Source organism: Polypterus senegalus, chromosome 17, assembly GCF_016835505.1.
Source record: "Polypterus senegalus isolate Bchr_013 chromosome 17, ASM1683550v1, whole genome shotgun sequence".
In the NCBI taxonomy this organism is placed as follows: domain Eukaryota; kingdom Metazoa; phylum Chordata; class Cladistia; order Polypteriformes; family Polypteridae; genus Polypterus; species Polypterus senegalus.
Window position 1 is genome coordinate 92044490 of NC_053170.1, and position 26635 is coordinate 92071124.

General features: G+C 39.3%; 2 protein-coding genes across 2 annotated transcripts in view; one reads left to right on the plus strand and one right to left on the minus strand.

Moving 5' to 3' along the window:
* The first annotated feature begins 158 nt into the window (after nucleotides 1–158).
* narf (nuclear prelamin A recognition factor) lies at nucleotides 159–26514 on the plus strand. Its single transcript, XM_039739724.1, has 11 exons — nucleotides 159–418; nucleotides 10725–10808; nucleotides 13924–14067; nucleotides 15166–15298; nucleotides 15914–16048; nucleotides 16614–16732; nucleotides 17290–17419; nucleotides 18790–18862; nucleotides 19543–19680; nucleotides 22257–22414; nucleotides 24137–26514. Exons 1-11 carry the CDS (start codon nucleotides 392–394, stop codon nucleotides 24376–24378), a joined length of 1383 nt encoding a protein of 460 aa, XP_039595658.1. The 5' UTR covers nucleotides 159–391; the 3' UTR covers nucleotides 24379–26514.
* The window catches only part of LOC120517410, a 42278-nt gene continuing 19434 nt past the window's right edge, over nucleotides 3792–26635 (minus strand). Inside the window, exon 7 of the mRNA XM_039739727.1 lies at nucleotides 3792–4842. The gene's annotated coding sequence lies outside the window, so the exon portion shown is untranslated. The remainder of the gene's footprint in view (nucleotides 4843–26635) is intronic.

The following is a 26635-nucleotide window of genomic DNA, read 5'->3' on the forward strand; positions in this document are numbered from 1 at the left end:
AGTCAGCTCCTCCTTCGTTTTCGGCCCGCCTTCGTCACGATGGTCCAATCACATCTCAGTCGCGCGTGAACAAACGAAGGGTGGAACCTGCTAACAATTGGCTACGGGCGACTTCTGCGCGCTGTCATAGGACGCCAGAGCCCTCAATCTGCGGGTTCCGAGTGTCGTTTGAGCGACGCGCCGTTTACCCTATATAAAGTAATAGCAAGACGCCGGAATACACAACCCTGAGTGAAGATGGTTTTGTTTTAATTTGTGAGGTGAACGGAGCTTTTAAAAGCTCTTCTAGCCGAGTTATTTTTTATTTATTAATCCGAAAGACAATAGAGAGTGCCTTTCAGACTGCAGCTAAAGGGAGCAGAGAAACCCCGATATAACGAAGGAATTACCAATGAAGTGCGACAATTGTACGAAAACGGTGAGTTGGGGAACTGGACGGAGAAGTGATAGGGTGCTTAACTCGGGCTGTGGCGGCGGTGTTATGAAGAGGGAATGTTCCTGCGGCTGATTTCTCTCTTCTTCCACTGTGTTGGTCGTGGGTCTTTGCATTGTGACTTGTGTCAGAGACCTTCCCACCCCCCACCTCCCTTTTTCCTGTCCCGTATGGGTAGGTGGGGACGATTGACGGGCGGGCCAAGGCCAAATTCCTCGTTTGTTTTTCACGGCTCCCGGAGTGTCATCTGGCCTGTCTTGTTTTTGAAATGCTGGCTGACATTTACTGTACTGTAGGCGGCCTGTCGATGTTATTTGTACGTTTTCTGGAAGACGCCAGCTGAATAATTACATGTGTAGGTCTGTAATCCAGCGTTACTTACATCTGAAACCAAGTCTGCGGAGTGCTACGATATTTGTTTTTAATTGTAAAGTGATATTTTGATAAACACCCCCGTCATTGTTTTCGTTACACCACCCACATTCCAAGTAAAGTTTTTGACGTTGAATGCTACAGTTTTACCACCTCGGCAAGACCTAGCGTTTAAAAGAAACTTCTACATCTAACCTAATCCTAAATTTTAAGAGTTTAGAATTCTCTGAATAAACGTTTTTCTTTTACTGCCCCAGTGCTGGAAAAAATCAACTCTGGACGGGACGTCCTGTCACCGATTATCGGGCCCACTCATTCACACCTTGGCAGTTTAGAGACCACCTAACGTCATGTGATTGTACTAATGGAGTGCGTGTCAGCATAAAAAAGGGGGAACGATTCGATTACAAATAAAAATGAAAGGGTCTCCTGAAATGATCACTGGATGACAGGCGTTTGGGTTATCCTTGTGTGTTGCCCACTCTTTGTTAATCGTTCTGTGCTGGATTTGGGATGTCCTCGATAGCCGGAACTTGTTTGCTTTTTTGGGTGATTTAAAAGCTCTTGTACTTTAAGCAAATTTGAAGTGGAAAAAGGGAATGGAGGACATACATGCTTTTTGTATTAAGTAAAAAAAGAACGCAGGGTCATTTGAGTTGTGATGTGAATGTTCGGGTTAAACCAGAGTGTGCTTGTGTGGATGGGACCTTTTAAAGTGTGTGAGACTGAGAAACCCCGACGGCGACTCCCAAGAACTTGTGCCCTTGTGGCTCAAGATTAGTGTGAGGTCAGTGTGGCAGACCTGCGGGGTTACACGTGTTTATACTTGAACAGCACATGCCATAAATGCATTTCATTTTCAGAGTTTGCCATGGAGGTTAGCATGAAGAAAGTTGGCATGCTGTCAGACAAGACTGTGTTTCTTTTGTTTTTGAACGATGCCTTAATCCTCATCGCTTTATGGCTCTGAAACCCGGAGTATGCTGGCATGACGGTGCTGCAGAGGTCCCTAAGCATAAGGGATGGTGTTTTCAGGTCTCTAATACAAAAAGTGTTCAAATGTGCAAGGTGTAGGTTAGCGATAATTTTGTGGGAGCCTTGGGGTTCTTTCCAAATCCCCAAAGCATTCTGTTTGTTACTTTAATCAAGTGGTCTGGGGATTTGTGTTCTTATTGATAAATTGGATCTAGCCTTGTGTGTGAGAATGTTTGGACAGACAAAGTGTGTCCACCAGATGGATGGAAGGGTAAGCTGGGTTCTGTTAACTTAAGTGCACACTTTGGACTGTCTTCTATAATTTGACTTTTTTCACTTCATTGTTGAGCTGGATAACTTTTTTTTTCTTTTTATATTAAATGATTTAACAAACCCAAGGAAACATTTTAATGTTTTTATTTGCATGCTTTTTTTGTTTAACTACATCTTTTTTTAATTCTTTTAATAAATATTGTATTGATCAGCTGGTCAGAGACTGTGTGTCCATTTAAATTGGTAATTTTAAAATATCTGCTCATTTGAGTACATGTTTAACTTGGATGTCTGTTTATTTATATTAATGAGCTTCCCAAGCCTAGGAAGATCACTGTGTCTCTCAGAACTTTAATATGTTAAATGACTATGTTGTGATGCTTTCCTGTCTCTTTATATGTATTAAAGTAACGCTTGTGGTGCTTCGTTGCTGTATTGAAAATTGTTCATGATGTGGAGATGTCACTTGAAATATGTGAACACTGCCATTCTGTGGATGGCACCAAGCAGCACAGGTCTGATATGTAAGCCTCGGGTCATTAGAGGATGGCTCGATAATAAGATTGAATTGCTCCATTTGTGAAAGATCCCGTAGTATCCCGAGTATATAAAAGATTGCTGGCTTCTGGAAGCACCCTGGGAGGAATATCTGCAAGTAACAAAAAGGAACTAACAATTGTATGTCATGTTTTAAAACTGTTTTGTGGGAAGTCTTTGTGCTCAGCAGTGTAACTCGACTCCACTTGCATTGTGTGCGTTTCTCCCGTTTTCTTTGGGTGGCATTGCATTTTACGTGTTGACAGGACCCTGGGTTTATCACTGTGAACAAGTAGGAGTAGTCTTGTTCTGTACAGAAAAGTACAAGTTGCCCCTCAGGTGCCAATGATACTGTCAGTATTGACAAGTAGGGGTGTGTTTTGTTTTTTTTGCCTTGAACTTCACTGTGTCGTCTGGTGTCTCCATTTGACCAGAAGGTCTGCAGAATAGCCCCTCTTTGAAATGAAAGGCATATGCTGCTAGACTGAAATCTGTGCGTTCCATCGATTGAAAACCAACATTCCAACTAGAGCTTTTTAAGTGGCATGTTCTTGGGAATGAAATATGAATGCAGCCAAGGTAGTTAGTGATATGACAGAAATCCCACAATGCCTCAGTCATGTCTGCGTAATACAAAGTTGTAAACGGAGATTTGAGCCTTTGTATGCAATTTTGAATATTCAGACTCCATTTAAATACATTTGAAATTAGGGGTGTGAGGCCCACTAGATATGGAGTCTAGATGTGATTAGTGTAGCAAGACAGAATCAAAAATTGGTAGGTGAACATGTACTGATGCAGTGTGTCTTTATAAGGAAGTCCCATTTCGCTATTGAAGTTTGGTTCTGTCGCTCTGTACACATTCTATGGGATTTCCTCTGATTACTATGATTAGTTTCCTTGCGAGTTCTGCAGGCCAACCTGATAAAAAGTGAAACAATTTGACCTAACATTTTGAAGATTTTTTTTTTTTTATTATTATTATTACATGCACAATATGTAAAGTCAGTTCTGGGTATTCCCGCAAAGGTTGGGAGTATGCACTGACATGGCGAATAGCTGCTCCTACTACACCGTGAACCACCCTGGGTGACACCTCAGCACCTCACTAGTTTGAGTAGAATGGAACAGTATGAAGGGGTGTTTGTTGTGTTGTGTGGTTTTTTTTTTTTTTTTTTTTTTTTTAAAATGGTGGCTGGAGTGTCCATCCTGCCATCAACTCCTGCAAGTTGGAGGACCTGGATTAACATCATACCCAGGATGAAGCAATTGCAGCTTAAGGCCCCAATGAGGTGAAATCACTTCTGGTGTTTACAGGATTTGAGCTGGCAACCTTAGGATTGCCGGCTCAGAGCCACCAGAGGTTAATCGTCAAGAGCAACAAAGGGTGCAAACTATCTATTTTGAAATGTGGTTGTAATTTGTCTAACGTCTGCCATTCTTTTGTTAATGATATTTGTTGAAATGGTGTCTAATACACTTGAAAGATTAATAATGTACCCAGACAGAGACTAGTGTTCTGGAGTAAGCTTCAGATGTTAAAAATGTTCACCATCTTGAAGCATAGGCATTTTCCACTGTTGCTGCTGAAAAAGCAGTGCAGGATAGATTAAATATTGTCTAATGGCCTCCAGCTGTGTCCTTTATTTAATGCTGTTTGTTGCTCTCTGAGTATGCCACAGTGGATCAGCCTGCTTATTCCGGAGACTTGCTATTTAAAATTTCTGTAGTTGTTCGTTTTTATTAAAATCCAGAACACACCACCATGTGTGAACCAAAAAGCCACAGGTAATCTACGATTCCTTCCAATGGATTTATACCCCTTCATTTTAGAAAATGTCCATTTATATCTTGTATCTTTGTTTTGTACAGCTTTATAGCTAAAGTGTATGGTCCCCACCTTCATTTTTCGGCAAACCAGTCTTATTTATATATAAGTGGCTCATTCCTAATACTGTAATCTCTCGATGGGATCACTTGCTGTTGTCTAACATCCATTCTGAAAGAGGAAATCTACATTTTTGTGCCGATTGCCTCATAACACTTATCTGAAGCTTGTATTTTTATTTTTTTTTTTCCTTAAAAATAGTCCTTTCCTAAGTGACTTGCAGAAATATAGATGGATGCATTATGAACAGTATATTGAATAAAAATGACATACCTCTTGCCTTCCCGTGTCTTTCATCATCTGTGATGGCCTTCTTTAATACTTGCTTGAATTTTGGAATTCGGTGGTGGCTTTTCAGTATCGGCTTTCAAGAAAATGAGATACAGATTAATAGTTTGAAGCCGTTCATATTTGTCACTTTCAAATAACAAGCACTCTGAAAGTTCAGTCATATTTTGAATTGCAGGAAGAACAATAAGTAACTTGTCCTGATCTACTATAATAACGTGGATGAAATCTTTTTTTTTTTTTTTCTTTTCACTCTTGATTAAAGATAGATATATATCTATATATCTCTATCTCACACAGTGGGCATACCCCTAGATAAACTTCCCATTGCCAGCACCACTACAGATTAAGTTAATGAATTGAAGTCTTCTAATAAGAAAGCAATGTTGTTGGGCAACTGCTTCAATGGGTTGCTTGTTCTGTGTCGGTCTTGGATTTACAATAATGATCCAATGGCTCTTGTGTTCAATGGTAATCATCACTGCTTAATGACCAGGCCATATGGCAACTTTCATTATGTTGTTCACACGCTGCTTTGCTATCCCCCAATAGAAGGATCCTAACTTTGCCTGCTGAACACAACAGTAAAGGGGAGACCTGCTTTACTTAACTTTTTTTGAACTATTCCTTTCCTAATTTTCTTTGAAATCTGGTAGGTATTTGTTAATATTGTACTCCATTAATTGAGCTTGCCTGATCCATTGCTGACCTTTTGGGTACTTCTGTATATTTTAACCCGAAGAGAGTGTAGGCAGGGTGGAATGGAGAGAGAAGCGTGTTGGGAGTGATTTTTGACAGATGGTTATCAGCAAAATTGAAAGAAGGTCTACAGGACGGTAGTGAGACCAGCTTTGTTATATAAGTCGGGGACAGTGGTACTGACCAGAAAACAGGAGACGGAGCTGGAGACAGCAAGAGTTATAGGTGTTAATATTTGCACTGGGTGTGATGAGGATGGATAGGATTAGAAATGAGGACATTGGAGGGTCAACTCGGGTTGGATGGTTGGGAGACAGTCAGAGAGGTGAGATTGCATTGGTTTGGCCATGTGCAAAGGAGAGATGAAGGGTGCTAAGGATAGAGCTGCCAGAGAAGAGGAAGGCCCAAGAGAAGGTTTATGGATGTGGTGACAGAGGACATGCAGGTGATGGGTGTGATAGAGCAAGATGGAGAAGACAAAAAGCTATGGAAGAAGATGATCCGCTATGGCAAACCCTAAAAGGAGCAGCCGAAAGAAAAAGGTGTATTTAAACCGAAAACTTCTTGTGTTGTCTAGCTGAATAGGAGAAGCATTGTCTGATCTGATCTGAGTGAGATGTTCTGTGTGTATTACTAGCCTGTAATTATGGTAATCCTTAAAACCATTAAAATTCAAGTATAAGCCACTGCAATGCTATGACTTGCATTTTGTTTTTGGTTAAGCAAAAAATGGCAAAGTTTTCTTGAAGGCTCGGTTATTTGAAAGAGATTCTGCTGCATATGCAAGTGTTTATCTAGGGGTGTGGTGTGTTTTTTTTTTTTACACATATATAGTAGTTTTGCGGACAACAGTTGCGCAATCAGTTAGTTACATTTTTGCAACACTTCTCCATATGATGGTATTTTCCCAGCCTGGGTAATTCTTCTCTTCATTGTTGTTTTGGCTTCCGTTAACGTGAATTGACTTGGTACCAGTTTGCTGGGTTAACAACCCTCAGTGTTTTTGCTTGTGTGTGGCCTTTATTATCACTTGTATGCAAAGTCATTTTGTCTGATGAAACTTGTCCATTCTAAACCTTTTTGAAATAAGCCAAGTAAAAAGCCTCCCTTCAATGGCGTCCTAAAAAGAGTGATCTATATAACCATCTGACCTGCTCAAATGTGAGCAGCAGCATAATCTGGTTAATGAAGCCATTGCCTCATAGCTCTAGGGATCTGGTTTAAAATTTTTGCTATATTGTCCCATCTGTCCGTACGCTCTGTTGTTGTTAGGGTGTTGTGCTTTGTTAGCCATTGTGGACGCAATGCGAAGTCAAGCAAATTGACCTCTTATCAGCTAACTAAAAAGATTAAAATATGTAAGCTTTTGAGGTAACTCTGGCTCCTTCGTCAGACAGTGTGTGAAGTTTGACTACGAACTGCCTCAAGAAGGGGCCCGAGTTGCCTGGAAAGCTTGTATATTGTAATCGTTTTAGTTTGCTGATAAAAGGTGTCAATTTGCTTGACTTCGCATTGCACACTGTTCGTAAGGTAAAGGAGGTCTCTAGGTGTGTGTTAAGTTAATTGACAACCCAATGTTGGCGCAGGACTGACATTCCTTACAGAGAGTTTACTGCCTTGCGAGTCAGTCAGTCAGCTGGTTTGGCTGTACCTCCTCCCTGTGCCGAAATGGAAGAATGTGCAGGTTGTGAAAATTAGATTTGTCAGGTGTGTGGTGTCTTCTGCTCTGTAGTCCATGACTGATGAGCACTTGTACCTTAAAAATGCTTCCGATAAAGGCACTGATCAGTAATCCACCTCGCAGGAGAAGTGACATGTTTACACAGTGTAAGCCTTCAAACATCCATGTCACACTCTCTTCTGCAACATCGCAAGTGGAAATTAATACAGAAGCCTTCATAGCTTTCATTTGTGTGCATTAATGTTCAGGTGTCAGTTATGGGGTGAACCACATTATTGGCATTATTTTTGAGTGTCTTTTGTCTAGCAATTGAATTGAGTATCCATTGTTTTAATTAGAAAGTACAGCGAATCGCATATTCATAAATTTTAAATTCAAAATGAATATGTTGACCCGGGGATCTTTTGAATCTTTTAAGATTAATAAAGGAAGACTTGTATGTAACTATTAATTAAATTTGTGGCGGGTTTTTCAATGCCAAATTAATAGTGATGTTCACTTTTCCTGTCAATCCCAGTGAACCGTGAAGTTTGGTTGGGTAGTGGAAATTGCTCCTTTTTAATTAATAAAAAAAAAAAATAAATAAATCACTGCCCTACTCAGAGTTTCAAGCATCCCCTTATGAACTTTTTGCCTGACACCCACCATGTAGGTCTATACTTTAAATTAAGAGGAGCTGTTAAGAACACTCGATGCAAGACGCCAGTTGCTTGGGCACAAATAGTCTGTATGAGGCATGCAGGTGTTTACTTGATGATGACTACCAGCGTAGCAAGTACTGTAACAGACCAAAAAAGGGTGTAATTGTATTTGTATATATGCATGCACATACTTGCGTACATACAGTCATGTGAAAACATTAGGACACCCTTTGAAAGCATGTGGTTTTTTGTAACATTTTTAATAAATGGTTATTTCATCTCCGTTTCAACAATACAGAGAGATTAAAGTAATCCAACTAAACAAAGAAAACTGAAGAAAAGTCTTTTCAAGATCTTCTGTAAATGTCATTCTACAAAAATGCCTATTCTAACTGAGGAAAAAGATAGGACACCCTTGCCCCTAATAGCGAGTGTTACCTCCTTTGGCTGAAATAACTGCAGTGAGACGGTTCTTGTAGCCATCTACCAGTCTTCGACATCGGTCTGAGGAAATTTTACCCCACTCCTCAATGCAGAACTTTTTCAGCTGTGAGATGTTTGAGGGTTTCTTGCACGTACAGCCCTTTTCAAGTCACCCCACAGCATCTCAATGGGATTCAAATCTGGACTTTGACTTGGCCATTCCAGGACTCTCCATTTCTTCTTTTTCAGCCAATCTTTGGTTGATTTACTAGTATGTTTTGGGTCATTGTCATGTTGCATGGTCCAGTTCCGCTTCAGCTTTAATTTTCTAACTGATGGTCTCACATGTTCTTCAAGCACCTTCTGATACACAGTAGAATTCATCGTGGATTCTATGATGGTGAGCTGACCAGGTCCTGCTGCAGCAAAGCAGCCCCAAACCATGACACTTCCACCTCCATGCTTCACAGTTGGTATGAGGTTCTTTTCTTGGAATGCTGTGTTTGGTTTACGCCAAACATGTCCTCTGCTGTTGTGTCCAAATAATTCAATTTTGGACTCATCTGTCCAAAGAACATTATTCCAGAAGTCCTGGTCTTTGTCAACTTTATCTCTGGCAAATGTCAGTCTGGCCTCGATGTTTCTCTTGGAAAGCAAAGGTTTCCTCCTTGCACACCTCCCATGCAAGTTAAACTTGTACAGTCTCTTTCTGATTGTAGAGGCATGTACTTCTACATCAACAGTAGCCAGAGCCTGCTGTAGTTCTCGAGATGACACTTTAGGGTTTTTGGAGACCTCTTTTAGCATCTTGCGGTCTGCTCTTGGGGTGAACTTGCTGGGGCGACCAGTCCTGGGCATGTTGGCAGTTGTTTTGAAAGCCCTCCACTTGTAGACTATCTTCCGGACAGTGGAATGGCTGATTTCAAAATCTTTGAGATCTTTTTAAATCCCTTCCCAGACTCATAGGCTGCTACAATCTTTTTTCTGAAGTCCTCTGACAGCTCTTTTGTTCTCACCATGGTGCTCACTCTCACTTCAACAGTCAGGAGCACACCAAACTAAATGTCTGAGGTTTAAATAGGGCAAGCCTCATTCAACATGCAGAGTAACGATCTACTAATTATGTGCACCTGGTGTGATATACCTGTGTGAGATCTGAGCCAATTTAAGAGGGAATACATGTGAGGGTGTCCTATCTTTTTCCTCAGTTAGAATAGGCATTTTTGTAGAATGACATTTACAGAAGATCTTGAAAAGACTTTTCTTCAGTTTTCTTTGTTTAGTTGGATTACTTTAATCTCTCTGTATTGTTGAAACGGAGATGAAATAACCATTTATTAAAAATGTTACAAAAAACCACATGCTTTCAAAGGGTGTCCTAATGTTTTCACATGACTGTAATTTGTAATGTATATATGATATGCATGTGTTTTATGCATTATGATCTGTGATTACAGCTGTAATGGATAGCTGAGCTGTTTTCTTTGAGGCCCAGCCCTTCATATGATTGTTACATTTTTAAGGGAAAAAAATTCTCTTGTATTTTATATTGCTGTATTCTAGGTTTCAGAATCTCTGTTAAAAAAAAAAAAATAAATAAAATAAAATAAAATGAAAAATAAAACAAAAAAACTTGTATTTGAGAGCATGTCAAGTAATACTAAATATTGCATTCTGGGGCAAAATCTGCATCAATTTTAAGACCCTGTGAGTGTGTTCATTTGTGTTTTTGTTTTGCTTGATAAGTAATGCTGCTTCATTTTATCTGTTGCACACTGTGACGCGATGAGCCAACACTTTTCCTCCTTTTTCACCTTACTCCGTACTTGTAGTGATTCATGACTTGGAGCAGCACCCTTTATTATAACTTTTGGTAATTGCAGCATTTCTTTCTTTCACCCTGCACAGTCACACATTAAGTAAATCAAACCAACAAGCCTTTGCAAAATACCTATTCTAAAATTGAATAAAATGTGTCCTCACCTGATGTCCATTATAGGTTTATGGGGTCATTTACTGTGACACGTACAGTGAAATTCTTACTTGCACGTGCTAATCAACATGTAACACTACTGTCCAGTGTACACCAGACCTTACCTTGAAACTTGCGTGTTACATACCAGAAGTATATCAGAATGAACATAAAAAAAAAAAAAAATTCAGTGAATAGTTAATTATAAAATGTAACAGAGTGCAAGGACATTATAATAAAAGACTAAGTTCATCACTAGTCCTTTCAACCCAAAAAATGACGACTAAACATCCTATAGGCACAGAATTGACAAATTTGAGGAATGTAGTCTCCTTAATGAAGTCTGAACAAACTCGCTTTTAATTTCTTTTATGAATGCTGCCTGCACATTTAGTATTAATAGTAAGCTATATATAGTGAAAATTTAAAAGAGAAATTGAATTATTACCACTCAACTTGATGTAGTGTCCTCATGATTAACTTCTATTTTAAGCTCCTCTTCTTCTTTCTGGAATACTGATGAACCCTAATTTGCTTTACAGGAGTGTAACAAGAAGCAGAAGAATGATGAGAACCAAGCATCAGTCAGCAGTGAGCTTGCTAAGGGTGACGAGAATGCAGAAGAGGTAATTGCCTTCCTAACTCTTGGTGTCGGGCATCACATGTTATATTTTATTCAGTGCATAACACGGGTGTAAGCGCACACTCAACTACTGTTTCCTTACCTCAAAGTGACATGTAGTCTCTCTTCGGGGCTAACACCAAGTCGCATATTGGTTGAATGTGGCATTGTCACCAACTGCAACAGACAATCAAAAGTGCAAACCGACATCCGACAGTAGTTAAAAAAACTTGCGCGGAAATTTTCGCATTTCTTCATAAAGCACAAAAAAAACTTCCTTTAACCCGACGTTGTGCAGTCAGAGGATGAACCCAGTAGCGGCGGCGATTTTTTTTTCTCCCTACGTCGCCGTATTACGAGTATTTTTAAAACAAGAAGATTAATATCTAACATAGCAAAATGGTCCATATTGAAAGGAGGGCTTTCATATCCAGTTCCCGACACTGCCTCCACAGGTTAACACACAAACTACAATTTGGGCTGCAGGCTGGCGTTCGATAGAGACAAACGAACGCCGGTGTAGAAGTCAATCGATCGCCACCACAAAATGCAGCATAAACGTCTAGGACGTTCAGAGCAAGTTCGTTTATCCAAAAACTTAACGCCCGTGTGAACAAGGCCTTACAGTCAGAAGCAGAATAGATTTCCTACAGTAAAAATGAATTGAGGTATTTGTTGCCTGGTTTAAGAACATTTTCAGCTTCGGTTCAAGCAGCATGCATGTTTTGTTTGTGGTGGTGTGAGCTTGGACCGCAACACTAGCGGGGACAGACTGAAGAATGGTAGCCAGCAGAACGTGTAAAGAAGGTGGCATACAGTAATGGAGTAAGGCGTGTTTCTTGACAATGTGGATGACGAACCAGGCTTTTAGAAGCTAATCGGTTGTGTTGTGCCAGGTTACCACATTCTCTCTAGTGGCACAGTCACCAGCCATAGAGAAAAACATTTTACTGAGAAGACTGAATCATTGGAAGCTCTGCTTGTCAGAGCCAAAAAACCTTTGGACTTTACTAAGAGCTGAAAATTTAGATCACAATTCGGTTCCACTACATATGGATGAAATGGTCCAATGAGACGTTAAGCTGACAACATCCTCACCAAGAAGTTAACTGCCACCACGTAGACTTGGGGACATTCATGATAACTCCCGAAAAATGATGGCAGTTAATTTTATCCAGTAGTTGGATGTAGCTTGTGTGTGATATTGTGCAGCCACCTTTCAAATTTAAGCTAGTCTGGAAAGGAACCTTGATCATGAGCCAAGTGAAATGGCTGAAGTAACGGCCAAGAAACCATGAACTTCTAGTGTTCCCTTTTAGTGCTTTTCAGCGAGGCTTACAACACCTGAAATAACAGATCTCCATGAAGCAGAATTTCACTGCTAGACGAAGTGCATACCCCGATCCCCTGGATTGGTAGAAAAAGAATGACGGAAAGTACCATGGCTGGCATAACTGGCAGCAGCATACTTATGGGTACTTGCTACATCTGACGGGGGAGTGTTCTCACCAGGTGGTCTCATTCTGATGTGGTTATACTCTTTGTCTTAACCCATATTTAAAATTTTTTTTTAGTTGTTTTCATAACCATGTTTATTAATAGGCTAGAGAAGGGATTTTCAAGTCGTCGGAGGTCTCCCACAGTTTCCAAGGTAGCCTACTTTTGCTAAGTGTGTTATTAGCGTAAAAAAGACACACACTTTGGTAGACAACTTTAAATGTGCCACACATGCCTGTTAGTCTGGCATGTTCAGTGAAACAGTTGGGTGCTTTTACATTGTTGTTGTAAATGATCTTTCATCATGTCAAATATCAGTTATTGGGGAGGTGGGACACACGTTTATCCAATGGTGTATTTTAAAATTGGAATACAATGCACAATGCTAATCTGAGTTGACTATTGTGTGTCCATCTATTCTGTTTCAACAGCAGTTTGCAAATGGCAGGTAATATGGTTAAGAAAAAATATAAAAAGAATATTTTTATAAAATTTAATAATTTAAAAATTACATGCATACACTGATCCAAAAAACTTAAGGGAACACTTGATCATCCCAGGCTGACGCCAAGTCAGTGAAGCTTCAGGGATATCAGTCTGTCCATTTGGGAAGCCTAAGAGATTGTGAATTGGCGTCATCTGCTTTGGTGTAAATGAAAGTGACAACAGGTGCACCAGAGAAGCAACAGCAAGATACACCCCCCTCCCAAACCCGCCATTTAGGGGAATGGTTTTGCACGTGGTGGCCACAGACAATTGCTCTCTCTTTATCCTTCCTGACTGATTTTCTTCTATAGTTTTGCGTTTTTGCTAATGTCTTTGTCACTATTCATAGCATGAGGTGGTACCTGCGGCCGATTCAGGTTGCACCGTTAGTCCAGCTCCTCCAGGATGGCGCATCCATATTTGTCGTTTGCAAGAAGGTTTGCTGCATCTCCCAGCATGGAGGAGATACCAGGAGACAGGCTGTACAGGGACATCAGCCCAGCAGCAGAACTGGTATCTGCTCCTTAGCGTGAGGAGGTGCACTGCCAGAGCTGTACACAATGACCTCCAGCTGGCTACTGATGTGCATATTTTTGACCAGACTGTCAGAAACCAACTCCAGGAGGATGCCACAAGGGCCCGTCATCCTCTAGTGGCACCTCTGCTCATGGCACCTGTTGACTCTGCAGCTCTGCCATGGGCTGCCTGTTCTGTTTAGATGAGTGCGGGTTCACACAGAGCGTGTGTGTGTGTGTGTGTGTGTGTGTAATAATGGTAAAAACCTTTCTATAGCATGGGACCTACAGCTCAACATTAACTGTAAGACCTGTGATGTTTCTTACCTGCAGTATTTTGTACTGGGGATGTGTTTAGTGTTTGACGTTGATGTCCATCTCCAGTACACGTTTAAAATCATTCATGTGGCCCTTGTGTTTGAACAGTTCAGATGAACCAGTGATCCCTCCTGATTGCCATTTCATACTAAACACTTGTTAACTTTGCATGATTTTTGGGACTCTCCACTGCACGCTTGATCATACATTTTGTATATCTTTCCAAGAATGACCGTTACTTTGTAATGGAGAACCACATTAATAAAGAAATGCTAAAGTTTTATCTGTCTTTCTTTTTTGCAGAAAAGTGAGTTTCATAAGCTAGCTAGCGAGCGGGTGTTTCTCAGTGACTGTTTGGCTTGTGATAAGTGTGTCACAGATGAAGAAAGCCAACATATTTATCAGCAGAATGAAAGAGAACTTTTCAATATCCTCAGCCTAAATAAGGTACAGACGAGGGTCATGTTGTGGCGTGAGCCTTTTTATTTTATTATCTTTGTGTGTGTGTGTAACATTCCTGAGTTAAAGTAGTAAGATTTGCAGTTCCTGATATCACCATAGTGACTCAAAATCTGTCAGTCATCCAAGAATGGAATTAAATATTGTCTGCCCACCCTTAAACTAGGAGCATGGTATAACCAGGAGTTTAATGCAGAGAGCATTTTCTTCAGATGGATCCATTTTATAGTTCATGCCTTTTTATATCTTGTTGCAAATATTTTATATTCATTTGTGGAAAACACACCCTTGCCTTTACAGTGATGTTCATGAGGATGCAACTTGTCGTTTATTAACCTTTCTCGACATGATCACGTATGTGGGGATCGCATTGCATAAGATGCCCATTGTAGTTCTGCGGCCATGCACACTTCATTTAATTAAGAGTGAGATTGTTGAAAGAACTGGGGGGTGGAGGGAGACACTGATTGGAAAGAGCAAAATGGATGGATTTCCTTAACCCTTATTTGGTGTTTTTTTTTAATAAATGTATTCCGTTGAATATCGGTGGTCCTCACTTTTTTCAATTTATATAGTTATATATATCCATATAATTTATATATATATATATATATATATATATATATATATATATATATATATATATATCTATATATATATCTATATATATATCTATATATATATATCTATATATCTATATATATATATATATATATATATATATATATATATATATATATATATATCATAATGTGGTTAATCTTCATTTTAAGCATTTGAAATGTATCCCACTGCATTGCTGCTACTCTTCATTTGGAGGGGAAAAAATGATCAATTTCCCTGAGCCAGCAGGTTTAATGCACATGCAAATTAAGAAACGCCTCCTTAAAATGCGCAATACTGTACTCAAGTTTTAATGGATGCCGCTTGAATGGTGGTGTGTGTGGAATTTTTTTTTTTTTCTGTAATGATTACATTTGAATGAAATATGGTTTTATGGAAAATTTTTATCTTATTGTTCGGGTTTTAAGATTTCACTAATTTTTATATTCATTACACATTTTTACTTCTCTGTTTTTAATACAGAAATGTGATACCTCGAAACACAAAGTGCTGGCAGCCTCATTGTGTCCACAATCTCTGCCTTACTTTGCAGCCAAATTTAAGGTTGGCATTGCAGAGGCAGCTAGAAAACTCTGCGGTTTTCTCAAATGTTTAGGTAAATTTTTTTTTTTTTTTTCTTTTCATACTGAATGGTTGGTTATGAATCTCCTGTGCCGTATCTTGCTGCTTGCTAAATTACCCTAATGAGGTGTCTTTTATATGGAGTGATATTGATTTAATTTCTGAAATTAAACCTGCTGTTACATCTTCACAATAGTTCTGTTTAGGAATTTGACAATAAGCTGAGCTTGAGTCTGTTTATATTGTAATAAATAATAACGCGTGAGCTGGGACAATAAAATATTACAGCTTTATTTTCAATGTCACTGATATGAAATCGGAACAATTGTAGGAGGCAAAATGCCATTTAAAATTGAGCTGGACTGAAGAGCTTCTAGCATCATAGTGTACAATTTCTTGTTTTACAGTGTTTGTTAAATTTGAGCATTACAACATAATGTTAATTCAAATAGCAGTGTCCAGCTTGGACAATCTTATTTAAATCTCTACATGAGAGTTCCTTTGGAAGCAGCAGGTGTGTTTCTATTTTTGTAAAAACTTTAGTTTGACAATTTGCACCTGCTTTGCAATATCCTGTGTACTTTAATGTGACTTTTTCTTGTTCATGTTGGCACTGCACTGTGTTAATTTTATGTCCGTTTTAATTTAGGGATTCACTACGTTTTTGATGGAACTCTCGCTTCAGACTTCAGTGTCATAGAGAGCCAGCAGGAATTTGTTCACCGATACCGTCAACATAATCAAAATCCAAATGCTCTACCCATGTTTACATCCGCATGTCCTGGTAGGGAACGCAATTGTGCGGGGGTGTGTATGTGTGTAGAAATAATAATGTGTGTGTGTGTGTGTATTTTTTCAGTTCAATAAATATGAACACTAAACATGTTCACGAGTCTGTTTGAACATAAACTACAAACACAGGTTATTCTTCACACAAGTTGTCTTGAGTAAAGCATGTCTTCTATTGGTAATCTTTGTACAAGTATTGTTTGGCAATGTGTTTTTTAAACTGTTACTTCCCACCTTGTGTTTGTATTTGATTATTTTCTCCCATGGCCGTGCATGTGTGTATAGCGATTGAGGGTAACGGATACTGACGTAATGCATGTCCTTGGAAGACAAAACTATAAACTGGCAAGCGGTATCAAAACATCTATGGTGTGGGTTGGGGAAAACACAAATTACTGTTGTGGTGAATTTTTATGTGCGCATACAACTGGACACCTGACAGATGAGTTATGTGGCACAAGCATTTGTTTGGTACTGCAAACACCACATAAGTAATCTGGAGAAAAAAATTGGGTATAGTATTCTTTTAGTAACTAATTTGAGCCTTTATCTCCATTCAGGTTGGATACGGTATGCAGAACGGATCCTTGGAAATCTGGTAACTCCACACATCTGTACATCCAAGTCCCCACCACAGATCATGGGTTCATTGGTTAAGGACTTTTTTGCTAAGCAGCAGGTATAGTTTTTTGTGCAGTCATTTAGATTGGTAAAGCGTTGCTGCCTTTTATCTTGTTGTTAACTTGGTGTACTCCATTTTTATGACATTCAACTAAAAGCAAATCTGAGAAAACCTGCTTATATGAGTAATGCTTTTCTATACAAACCTGTGGTATGAATAATAGAATTGTAGAATGAATGTTGGCATTTTTGGTTCTTAATTTCAGGCAGCAAGTCATGATTAACATTTTAACAATTTTATGCACAATTATGTAATTGGAGCAACCTATTTCCGTAAAGAACTATCTTTGTCACTTAACAGCAGTGTATCATCTGCGCCTAGGAATGTGACTTAAAACAATCGAGTAGACGGGAGGGATTTTTTTTTTTTGCTGCTTCATTTCCTCTTTGGACGAAAAAGTGTGACTTCAAAATGGTTCACAAGACTGAAGTTTGCATTGCCATGTTTTAAATTCCTTCAAGGTTTTCACTTTTTTATTTACTCTTACATATTAAATATTGAGGAGAAAAATGTGTCCGTCTCCTCCTGATAAGGCGTGGCTGGTCTTGTTGCAGAATCTTCCGCCTGATAAGGTGTACCATTTGGTTGTGGCCCCCTGTTTTGATAAGAAGCTGGAAGCCTTGCGGGAGGAGTTTTACAAAAGTTTGTTGCACACAAAGGATGTGGACTGTGTGCTGACCTCGGGTAAGAGGACTTGTGTACATTTAATTGTTGAAAGGCTGCAAAATGCTATATCCTTGTTTTTTGGTATTTTGAAATGTGATATTTTTTCTCTACCATTTCTAGGCAGATAAAGCTAAATGTACAATTCCACTCTTCAGTGAAAGCAGGCTTAGTTTATTTGCCAGTTTTCACAATACTGCAGATTAACAGAAAGGTACATAATCCTGCAACATATAGTTGCTTTTACTCCTGCGTGTATAGTTGCCAGTATTCTTCACCAATAAGAGATGGAGCAGTGTAACCATTCAGACTGGCGGAGGGGTGTGAGTGTCGTCCAGTGGCATTTTCGGCCCATGCATTATTGTGAAGCAGAAAGGAGATGGTCCGTAGCTTTACTTGCTGCTTTAGACTGACTGACTGCAAAGTTCAAAGTATATCGGTGTAATTGACCGGCCGTCTTGAGGGATGTAAGCAGTGTGGACCATGCCCTGGGCAACACAAACAAACAAAATGCGCAATTTCAACATTGACCTTGAATATCTTTGATATTGGAGAAGTTGGCATACTTCACTTTTTGAGAATTGTGTGTCAATGCTGTATCTAGTTTTCATCCCCAGTTTTAATATGTGTCTGAATTGGCTCAGTAGCCTAACTGCACCCCTTTAAATAAAGACCATGGCCAAGTACAGTTTATAGAAGTGGCTTTTCTTGCGTTTCCATGTATTTATGTAAATGTTACTTATTAAGCAGTTTAGCTCTGCATTTAGTAAATGAAGATTTGAATTACTATCAAGTAATACAATATCTGAGGTGTCGGTTGCAAGTATGGTTTCAGACATTTTACTAATCATTATAATAAAGCAAATAGAGCAGGTGGCGAACTCGAAGCTGAGGATATCTGGGAACCCTAATAGTGTGTGTGTGGATGACCATAACTGCTGACTTGCAACCCTTTCCACCAAATTTTGTCCAACATTATTTTGGGTGTGTGTTGTTGAGGTTGTGTTTTGCCCCCCTAACCCCCATGGATCACACTTGCTCCTATGGGCTGATCTGAAACCTCTAGCCTTCAGACTCCACGTTTACAGCCACCGAGTCAAATTCTGTCCACGTTTTTAATGTGCTTCCTTGTACTTATTGCAACAATGGACTGTCTGTCTGCCTGCCTTCTCTGTGCAGGTGCAGTTGGATTTGTAGTGTTGGGGAAAGGAAAACATTAAATGGTCACCATTGAATATTTAGTTCTAATACAAAGACTTTTCTGAAGTTGTAAAAATGTTCACTCCTAAGAACTGTAAAAACAAAATGTTAAGAGTGCTATCACTTAAAGCTTGATGTCTTGTTAGGAGAATCCATGGGGTAACACCACTGTTTTTAAATCTTGTTTTAAGGCGAGATTATTCAAATAATGGAAAAAAGGAATACTTCTGTGGAGGAGCTAGACTCTGTCGCATTAGATCACATGTAAGTTATCTTTACAGATTTTTAGATCTCTGTCCACTTCATGTGTGTGGGACTTTGCCATTTCTATTACAAACTTACAATAAAGACGAGTATTTTTTCCCATTTTATTTATCCTTTAATTGTAATGCACTATAGATCTGTACAAAATGTATAATACTGCCAGGTTATTTGAGTGACGGCACTTGTAAAAAAAACACACTTTTTTGGGGTGGGGGGGATTCGTGGTTGATAGATAGTTTTGGTTATGGGGAAGAGTGTAGCATCTTTATTAAAATTTGAAAGTTGCCATGAAGTGGCACTTGGGCTCATAGCAAACTGTCACAGCTAGGAAGTGGACTAGAAATTATTTGAAAAATCCATGAGTGGCCCATTTTGCATCCCTAAAGAACCTCTGAACCATAACTGGATGACGTGTGTGTTGTGGAAAGTGCTAATCGCCTCCCCTTGTGAAGGTGTACGCTTCTGATGCATAAAGACTTGAAGATTCGTTCAAGGATTGCTTTTAATTTTAATTTCTTTTGCACTTTTTCGTCAATGTTGGACCTGTATATGCAGTATTACTAGTTGGTTTCTAATACCCACGTGTGAAACCCCCCTCCCCGGTCATCATGTATCTGTGTAGTTAGTGTCTCACAGAAGCAATAAACGGTCTCGCCAATGGTAATGCTTTGTCTCCTTAGCTTTGGTGAAGAAGGAGAGTTGGATATCGCAAGGCATGAAGGCAGGGGCTCAGAAGGCTTCCTGGAGCACATCTTTAAATTTTCTGCAAAGGAGCTCTTTGGGCTGGAGGTGGAAGAGATTGTTTATCGCACACTTAAGTAAGTCATTTTATTGGGCTGACTACAGTATAACATACATTATGAGCAAACCTTGAAAAGGTCGGGCAGCTGTAGTCGTGGTGGTGCTGTCTAATCTCAGTGTTCAGGCTTTAACAAGGATTGCTGGTTGAAGAGATTCCTCTGCCCTTCTAGCACACAGGTGTCGAATTCTGGTTGTAGAGGGCCACAGATGCTGCAGGTTTTCAGTCTAACCAACTCCTTAATTAGTGACCAGTTTTTGCTGCTAATTAACTTTTGCCTTAATTTTAATTAACTTGACTCGGTTTGCGGCGCGCCTTTGTTTCTTTTTCCTTAATTAGCAGCAACCACACAAAACAAGCCACCACATGACCAGTTCTCCTGTGCCCATCACACAATATCTGAAAATAAAGAAAGGTTAAGGTCTCCGTAAGGTTGATCTCTTGGGTCGCCAAAACATTTTGACGATGTTCTTAAAATAAACAGAAAAATGAACAGTTTTGGAAATGTCTGCTGTGACCGAATGAGAGCAGCAAGAAGCCATGGAATTAAATAACATGAAATTAACAAAGAATCTGCTTCTCATTAAGTGATTGGAGTGAAATTGGTTGGAGTTTGAAGCCCCAATTTAGCTGGTCATCTGTTTGCTTGTTTCATGTCTCATTTCTGTTTGGCTGTCATTTAGTGAAGAAAATAATCAATTCGGAGCACAGAACCCTTTATATACAAGGCTATTAAAATGAAGGGAAAAAGAAATTAATTAGCAGTGAAAACTGGTAACTGATTAGGAAAAGGGTTCGAATGAAAACCTGCAGCCACTGCGGCCCTCCAGGCCTAGAGTTCAACGCCCCTGTTCTAGCAGTAATACGTGGACTGACGTGTTGTTTATGTTGACAGATTTTTTTTTTCCTCCTACCAGTATAGCATAGTTCTTCTTTCGGTACATTTTACTGTTTCTACGGGACAAATTCACTGCTTTGGCAAAATGAAGAGTGCAGGAGGTTTCCAGTTAGGTCACTTGCAGGCTGTGTGAACAGTGTGGCGGTCTCTTCGACAAACCTTTTTGGACTGCCCACCCGTTCTTCCCTTGGGCTCTCCTCCTGCATGTCCACACTTGTGTGCACCATCCAATGTCAAACAAGTTGTCTAGTTGAGATAATCTGATCGTTAGGCAGCTGTACGCCCAGTTTCCTTCAATTCATTCGTTTAGAGCTCCCGCAAGGTGGCTTTCAGTGAGAGGAGCCTTTTGGCCATTAAGACGCATACCTTGTAACTTTCTACCTTTACTCTTTCTTCCCTACCTCTCAGTACTCCAAGATTAGGTGGGTGGGAACTTTTGGAAACTCTCCTTTTGTTGATATCCATCACTCCCTGTTTAAGCTATTAGTATTAATAATTACACCCAGGATCTCATCTACTTCTAATTTACTTACAATAAACAATTGATCCCAAAAAAGTAGTTGAAAATACCAGTCTGATTAGCAAGAAGCTTCTTGTGCTGCTTTTTTTTTTTTTCTTCTTCTAAGGTTTGTTTTTCTGTCATTTTGCTACCATTTAGGGTTTTCCATCTAATCCCTCAAATTTATCAAGTAGATTTGGTTTTGGTTGTGCTGTCTTTGCATGCTTGGTGAGCGCTAGACCATAATGGACAATCACTTAGTGAGGAATGCAATATAATAAGTACATTGTACATTTTATAAACTGGTGAAGATTTATGGTTCTTCAGTTTATTTGCTGGTAGTATTGTGTTCATGTGTCTGGCCCCACCCTTGACTGAATTGGTCTAACATGTCCGACTATATGACACATCTTGTCAGGGTCTTTTCTATGCAAACTTCCTGTACCTCTGTTTGCACCAAGCTGAATGGGACACGCAGGAGTGAAGAGCACACTTCTCCTTTTTTTAAATGACTTTGTCATCTTGTGATTGTACATAAGCTGAAATACACCTCCACACGCAGTATATTTTTGGAAATCCCAAATGCCAGCCAGTTCCTCTAAATTGAGCGGCAGGCACTCGGAGCTGCTCGTTCCTTTTCAAGTATAGACCGCATATCATTGGTCAGAGGGCTGCATTGGCAGGAGATGCTGTTTAGCTAGAAATATGAAAAGGGCTTTTCCAGAAACAGACGTGAGAGAATACACTGTGGGAAATTGAAAAGTCCTACAGTTTAGCTGAGTGACACCTTTTGAGGACATTTTAGAATGGAGCTAAAAGCCTGGAGTCTTAACTCTTATACGAGTTTAAATATCTTCTAACCTTGGATGTGGATGCTCATCATCTTTTATGGTATACAAACTGTTTTTGTTTTCTTTGATTTGCTGTTTGTGTGTGTGTGTGAAATGGTGTTTGTAGTGTTTTTGAAAGAGGTACTTGATGTGTGGATACAGACCTTTATCCTATTGTGGCGATTAATGGTTTATGCCTTTTTAAATTTAAAAGCCAGTTATAACATTTTTCCAGTTTAAATGTGATGTTAGTTACCCATTTTTGGTAGGATAAAGTGATTTTGTAGCCCGGAGTGTTATTCCTGTTGCTCTTCTGGAATCCTCCATCTTTTATGAACTGCAACTTTTCATTTGTTTTAATATTTCAGAAACCGTGATTTTCAGGAGGTGATACTTGAAAAAGATGGTGAGGTTCTCTTACAGTTTGCTGCCGTGTATGGTTTCCGGAATATTCAGAATATGATTCAGAAACTGAAGAAAGGCAAATTCCCCTATCAGCTTGTGGAGGTGCTTGCCTGTTCTGGAGGTAAGGCTAATACAGCCGTCCATTGTATGTGTGCTTTACCCCTAAAAAACCTTTTAAAATTCATATTTGTCCCTTCTGGTGTTGGTTTGGCTGGAATCGCCTTAAGCTTCTAGGAAATTCATCCTAATAATAAACTATGGAGAACTAGCGGTTTCTGAGAGATTCACCTTGAATGTTGAAATCTCTGTTTTTCAAAGAAGTTGTACCAATGGTTTCTCTTGTTAAGACTCCTGTTGTTTGGTCCAGTACTTCTCTTCAAGAGCATATGTGCAGTAACAACTCTCGTAGAAATTATTTAACCTTAATTTTTGCAGTCTTCTCTGTTTAATCCTTGGTCCAGGCCTATCGATCTGTTTGCATGAGTAGTTTTTGTAACATTTTAAATGTAGACGTACACACGCGCTTGTGCTCACTCTCATACTTTAAGTGAAGATTGTTTGTTTGCCGCACCAGAGTGTGTACTGCATGATGAAGAGGAAGAAACAAACCCATACACACAGCACAAAGGATCTGCACAGGTGCTGAAGGCCTCGAGCCTCCGCTGTGCAGTTTGCATATCTCAGCTGACCCAATGTATGTTTATAGTTTTGGAATTTCAATAGTATGTTGTTTCACTTGATTTAATTACCTGTTCATTTTACTCTATTTTTGTCACAATGTAAGTTAACTTACTTGATAGTATATTGTACTTTGTGGACCATTCCATATTGGTGGTGTGTGTGTTTAATTTGTGCAGTGTCCGTAACAAGATTTTAAGCCATCTGTCTTATACAGAGCGGTTTGGATGAAAGAGGGGGTCTCGTCTGTGTGACATTTTCTCTTTGGTTGAACTCGCTATTTTTGAATACTCTTCGTGGAAGTCGGGGTATGTGTGAGTGGATCCTATGATGGACTTTGACCTTGTGCAGCTCTGTTGGCATTGGCTTGGGCACCCCCTGGACATTAAACAGACATTAAGCATGTCTTGAAAAAGACCTAAATGGCGAATAATGAAACTAAAAGTGTACCTTCTGTAGGTAAAATGCAAAAGAGCACCATTTTTCTTTAATTGTATTTAAATCTATCTATAGAAACTATTCTGAAGTTAAAAAGTGTACTAAAAAGTTAAAAAAAAAAAAAAGTCTCTCATACATCACTTGTAAAATCAAAGTATGGGCGCTTTTACTAAGATATTTTAAGGAGTGTTTTTTGAATGTTGATTGATGAAAAGCGCCCACGCTTGCAGTGATGTATGTAGTACACTTTAACTTCATATAAGTGTGGTTTTTAAAAAGTGTGTGTGTGTGTGTATAATTTTCCAACTTTTTAGCCTTGGATTTTAGTATAATTTTGTAATCAATATTTTAACATTTCCTTTTAATATTTCTATCCGTTACTAGCACCATCTATTGGTGAAATCTTGAACTATTCTTCATATGAAAATTTCATTTCTTAATTAACATGGATTAATGGGTCAATTTTTAAAACTGTCATTTGGACAATAGGAAGTGGGTTAAATATGGAGTACAAGATTTGTACCAAACAGGTGAAGTTAAACGGATTTCTCTGTTACATTTTTATTTACTTCTTTTAAGTTGGCAGATTTGTTAGGACCTGAGGGGAGAGTTTGGACTGCTATGCATTTTTTTTTTTTTTAAATCCCACTAGCCAAGAACAACATATCCAGTATTCCCAAAACTGTATTAAATGTATGGTGGTTTGTTAATTTTTTTTTTTTTTAAGGCTGTCTCAGTGGGAAAGGCCAAGCTCAGTCAACGAATGGGAAGCCCGATAAAGCCTTGCTACAGCAAATGGACGAGGTGTACACTAGTCTCCCGGTGAGACTGCCAGAAAAAAATGCAACTGTACAGAAGCTCTACCAGGACTGGCTGGAAGGCATTGACTCACAAAAGGCCCAGGAGGCACTGCATACTCAATACAGGGCAGAAAATCTGACAAGCAGTACTTTGGATTACAAATGGTAGCTGTTGTGAAGCACTGGAGGCGAAAGGCAAAAAAATGTTCCAAGGCTTCAGCTGCTTTCTGAAAAAGGCGAATGCTGGAAGCCAAGCAAAGCACAGCACTGTGATTCCACAAACCTTCGATTGGAATGCTCTTCAGAGAAACCTGCTTGACAATTTTTCAATTGATCTACCATCATTGCTGAGAAAATGAATTTGAAATGGTAACACCGTATTAGCAATACCACATCCAAATTTCCTGTGTACCACGTTCATACTTTAAGTTCCAGTAACCTCCAAATTGTTAAATGCATGACAATGTGTTAAAATGTTGGTGGGCTTAAGTGCTTTTACTCTACTCCACAAGGTCCATGTTTTGAGCTCCAAGGCTAGTGCCCTAACTCTGTGTGTGTGTGTAATTCTTGTTTCTGTTTTTACTGGTGCCTAAATTTTATAATTTTGACTACAAACATTGCTAAATTATAAAAGCTGTCATCAAAATGTATCAATTTTGAATCCTATATAGTTATTTTTTATCTGCAAGGTATTATCAGCCGGATAATGAATGCCAGCTTCCTTATGGCAGATGGGTTCAGAGGGTGCGTTTTTTAAAATGCCACAGGCTGGTTGCACTGTGTGATGATACTGTAGCGCCCCACTCATGGCTGAAGGCCTTATTCTTGCCTTCATTGATTGATCGCTGCTTGTTAAATATATAGGACAGCATTTGACTGAAACTATACAATGGATTTCACCCTGGTGTTTGTGATGAAATGTTTCAGCTCCTAGTCGGTCTGCTCATGTGGTAAATGGGGAATGAACCCGATTTATTGTCGGTGCTTCAACTAGATGCTACCCCCACCATTTTATGTCTGCTAAAAGTGCATTATGAAGAAATGGAAAAATTGTGAATCTTCTCAAACTGTGAACACTTGACATTAAACTGTAATAGCCTACTAGTCAAGTCAGGTTGCTCTCTGAATCTTACGTAGGCTTTTTCCACTGTTCAGGTCATAAATTTGGTGGCAGCCATTTATTTAGGGCTACAAGTACAGTTGAAAAATGGCATCAGCATAAAAGGGAAGAGCGCAAAGAATTTAATAATGAGTGGACTTGTGTTTCCTTTGCTGATGCAGGAATTGTTCCATAAATGAGTCGAGTTGATGGACAAGGGTTGCATTAGCAGTTGTGCTACTGCAAAGGTGGAGAATCTTTTTTTTTTTTACTTTGGGCTTGTACTGTGTGCTTACAGCACGTGCCGAGCTTGATTTGAGTCCAGATTTTTCTGAACCACTAACCAAGCTGTCGGTTCTGTCTAGAGAGCTAAAAGTAGCCAAGGGCTGCTCTGTCTGGCGACACCAGCTAATGTGGAGAGATGTTTAGTCTCAAGCTTTACAGAATTTTACTCTGATATTTTAAGGGTAGACTGAAAAGAATGTAATGCCCCAGTGCTGTCTAAGGCCATTTAGACATTCATTGTATGTTCAAGCAATTAACTTTTAAGCATATGGTGGGATCTGGGAGACTGGTTGTGTGTGTGTGTGTGTGTGTGTGTGTAAATGATTTTCAAAGCACAAACACCTATTCCAGGCTGGAAAGCAGGATGCTCAAGACACCCATCCACATTCTGAATTTTAACAAAATGTCTTTTTTTTTTTTGTCTAATTTGCCCTGTCATTTTAAGGTGAGTGAGCCCTAGTGTTCCTGACATATAAATCTTGCCCTAAAATGTATTTCTTGTTATGCCTTTTGAGTATAATGGTGAATTAAAAGGCCAGGTTGAACCATGGTGGCTGGGCGGGGCGGGGCGGGTGTAACATTAAACCAACACTTCATTTTCTGTCCTTCCTTTTCAAATATTTAACATTTTTGAGTTCAGGTGAGCTTTAGGGAGTGGAGTGTCCAACTTGGCAAGTCCCATTGCAGGTCATGTTCATTGTGGACTGGGAATTGACCCTTTGAGCTCCACTTGTGCACTTGTCTCATTTTGGCCCCATTGCGATTTCTGCATATGGTGCTCAATCACCTTCTTCCTATAATAACATACCTGTGTAACATATCAAAAATGAAAGCACTTGTTCCTCCAGTCCAAAATGTTTTTTTTTTTTTTTTTATGTAACCAGCATTGTTTGAGCAAAGTCTGTATTTAAAAAAAAAAAATTCTTCAATTACAATAAATAGAAATGCCATGTACCTGTTTTTAATGTCAAGTGCCTCCTCACTTTTTATTGTCTGTATGATGTCAACACTCCCCTCTGCTTCAAGAGTATTGTAGTCATAC

Coding starts and splice junctions, on each gene's coding strand:
- narf (XM_039739724.1), top strand. CDS start 392: ATGAAGTGCGACAATTGTACGAAAACG. Junction 15,299..15,913: donor CGGTTTTCTCAAATGTTTAG/GTAAATTTTTTT, acceptor GTTTTAATTTAG/GGATTCACTACGTTTTTGAT. Junction 19,681..22,256: donor ATTGTTTATCGCACACTTAA/GTAAGTCATTTT, acceptor TTAATATTTCAG/AAACCGTGATTTTCAGGAGG.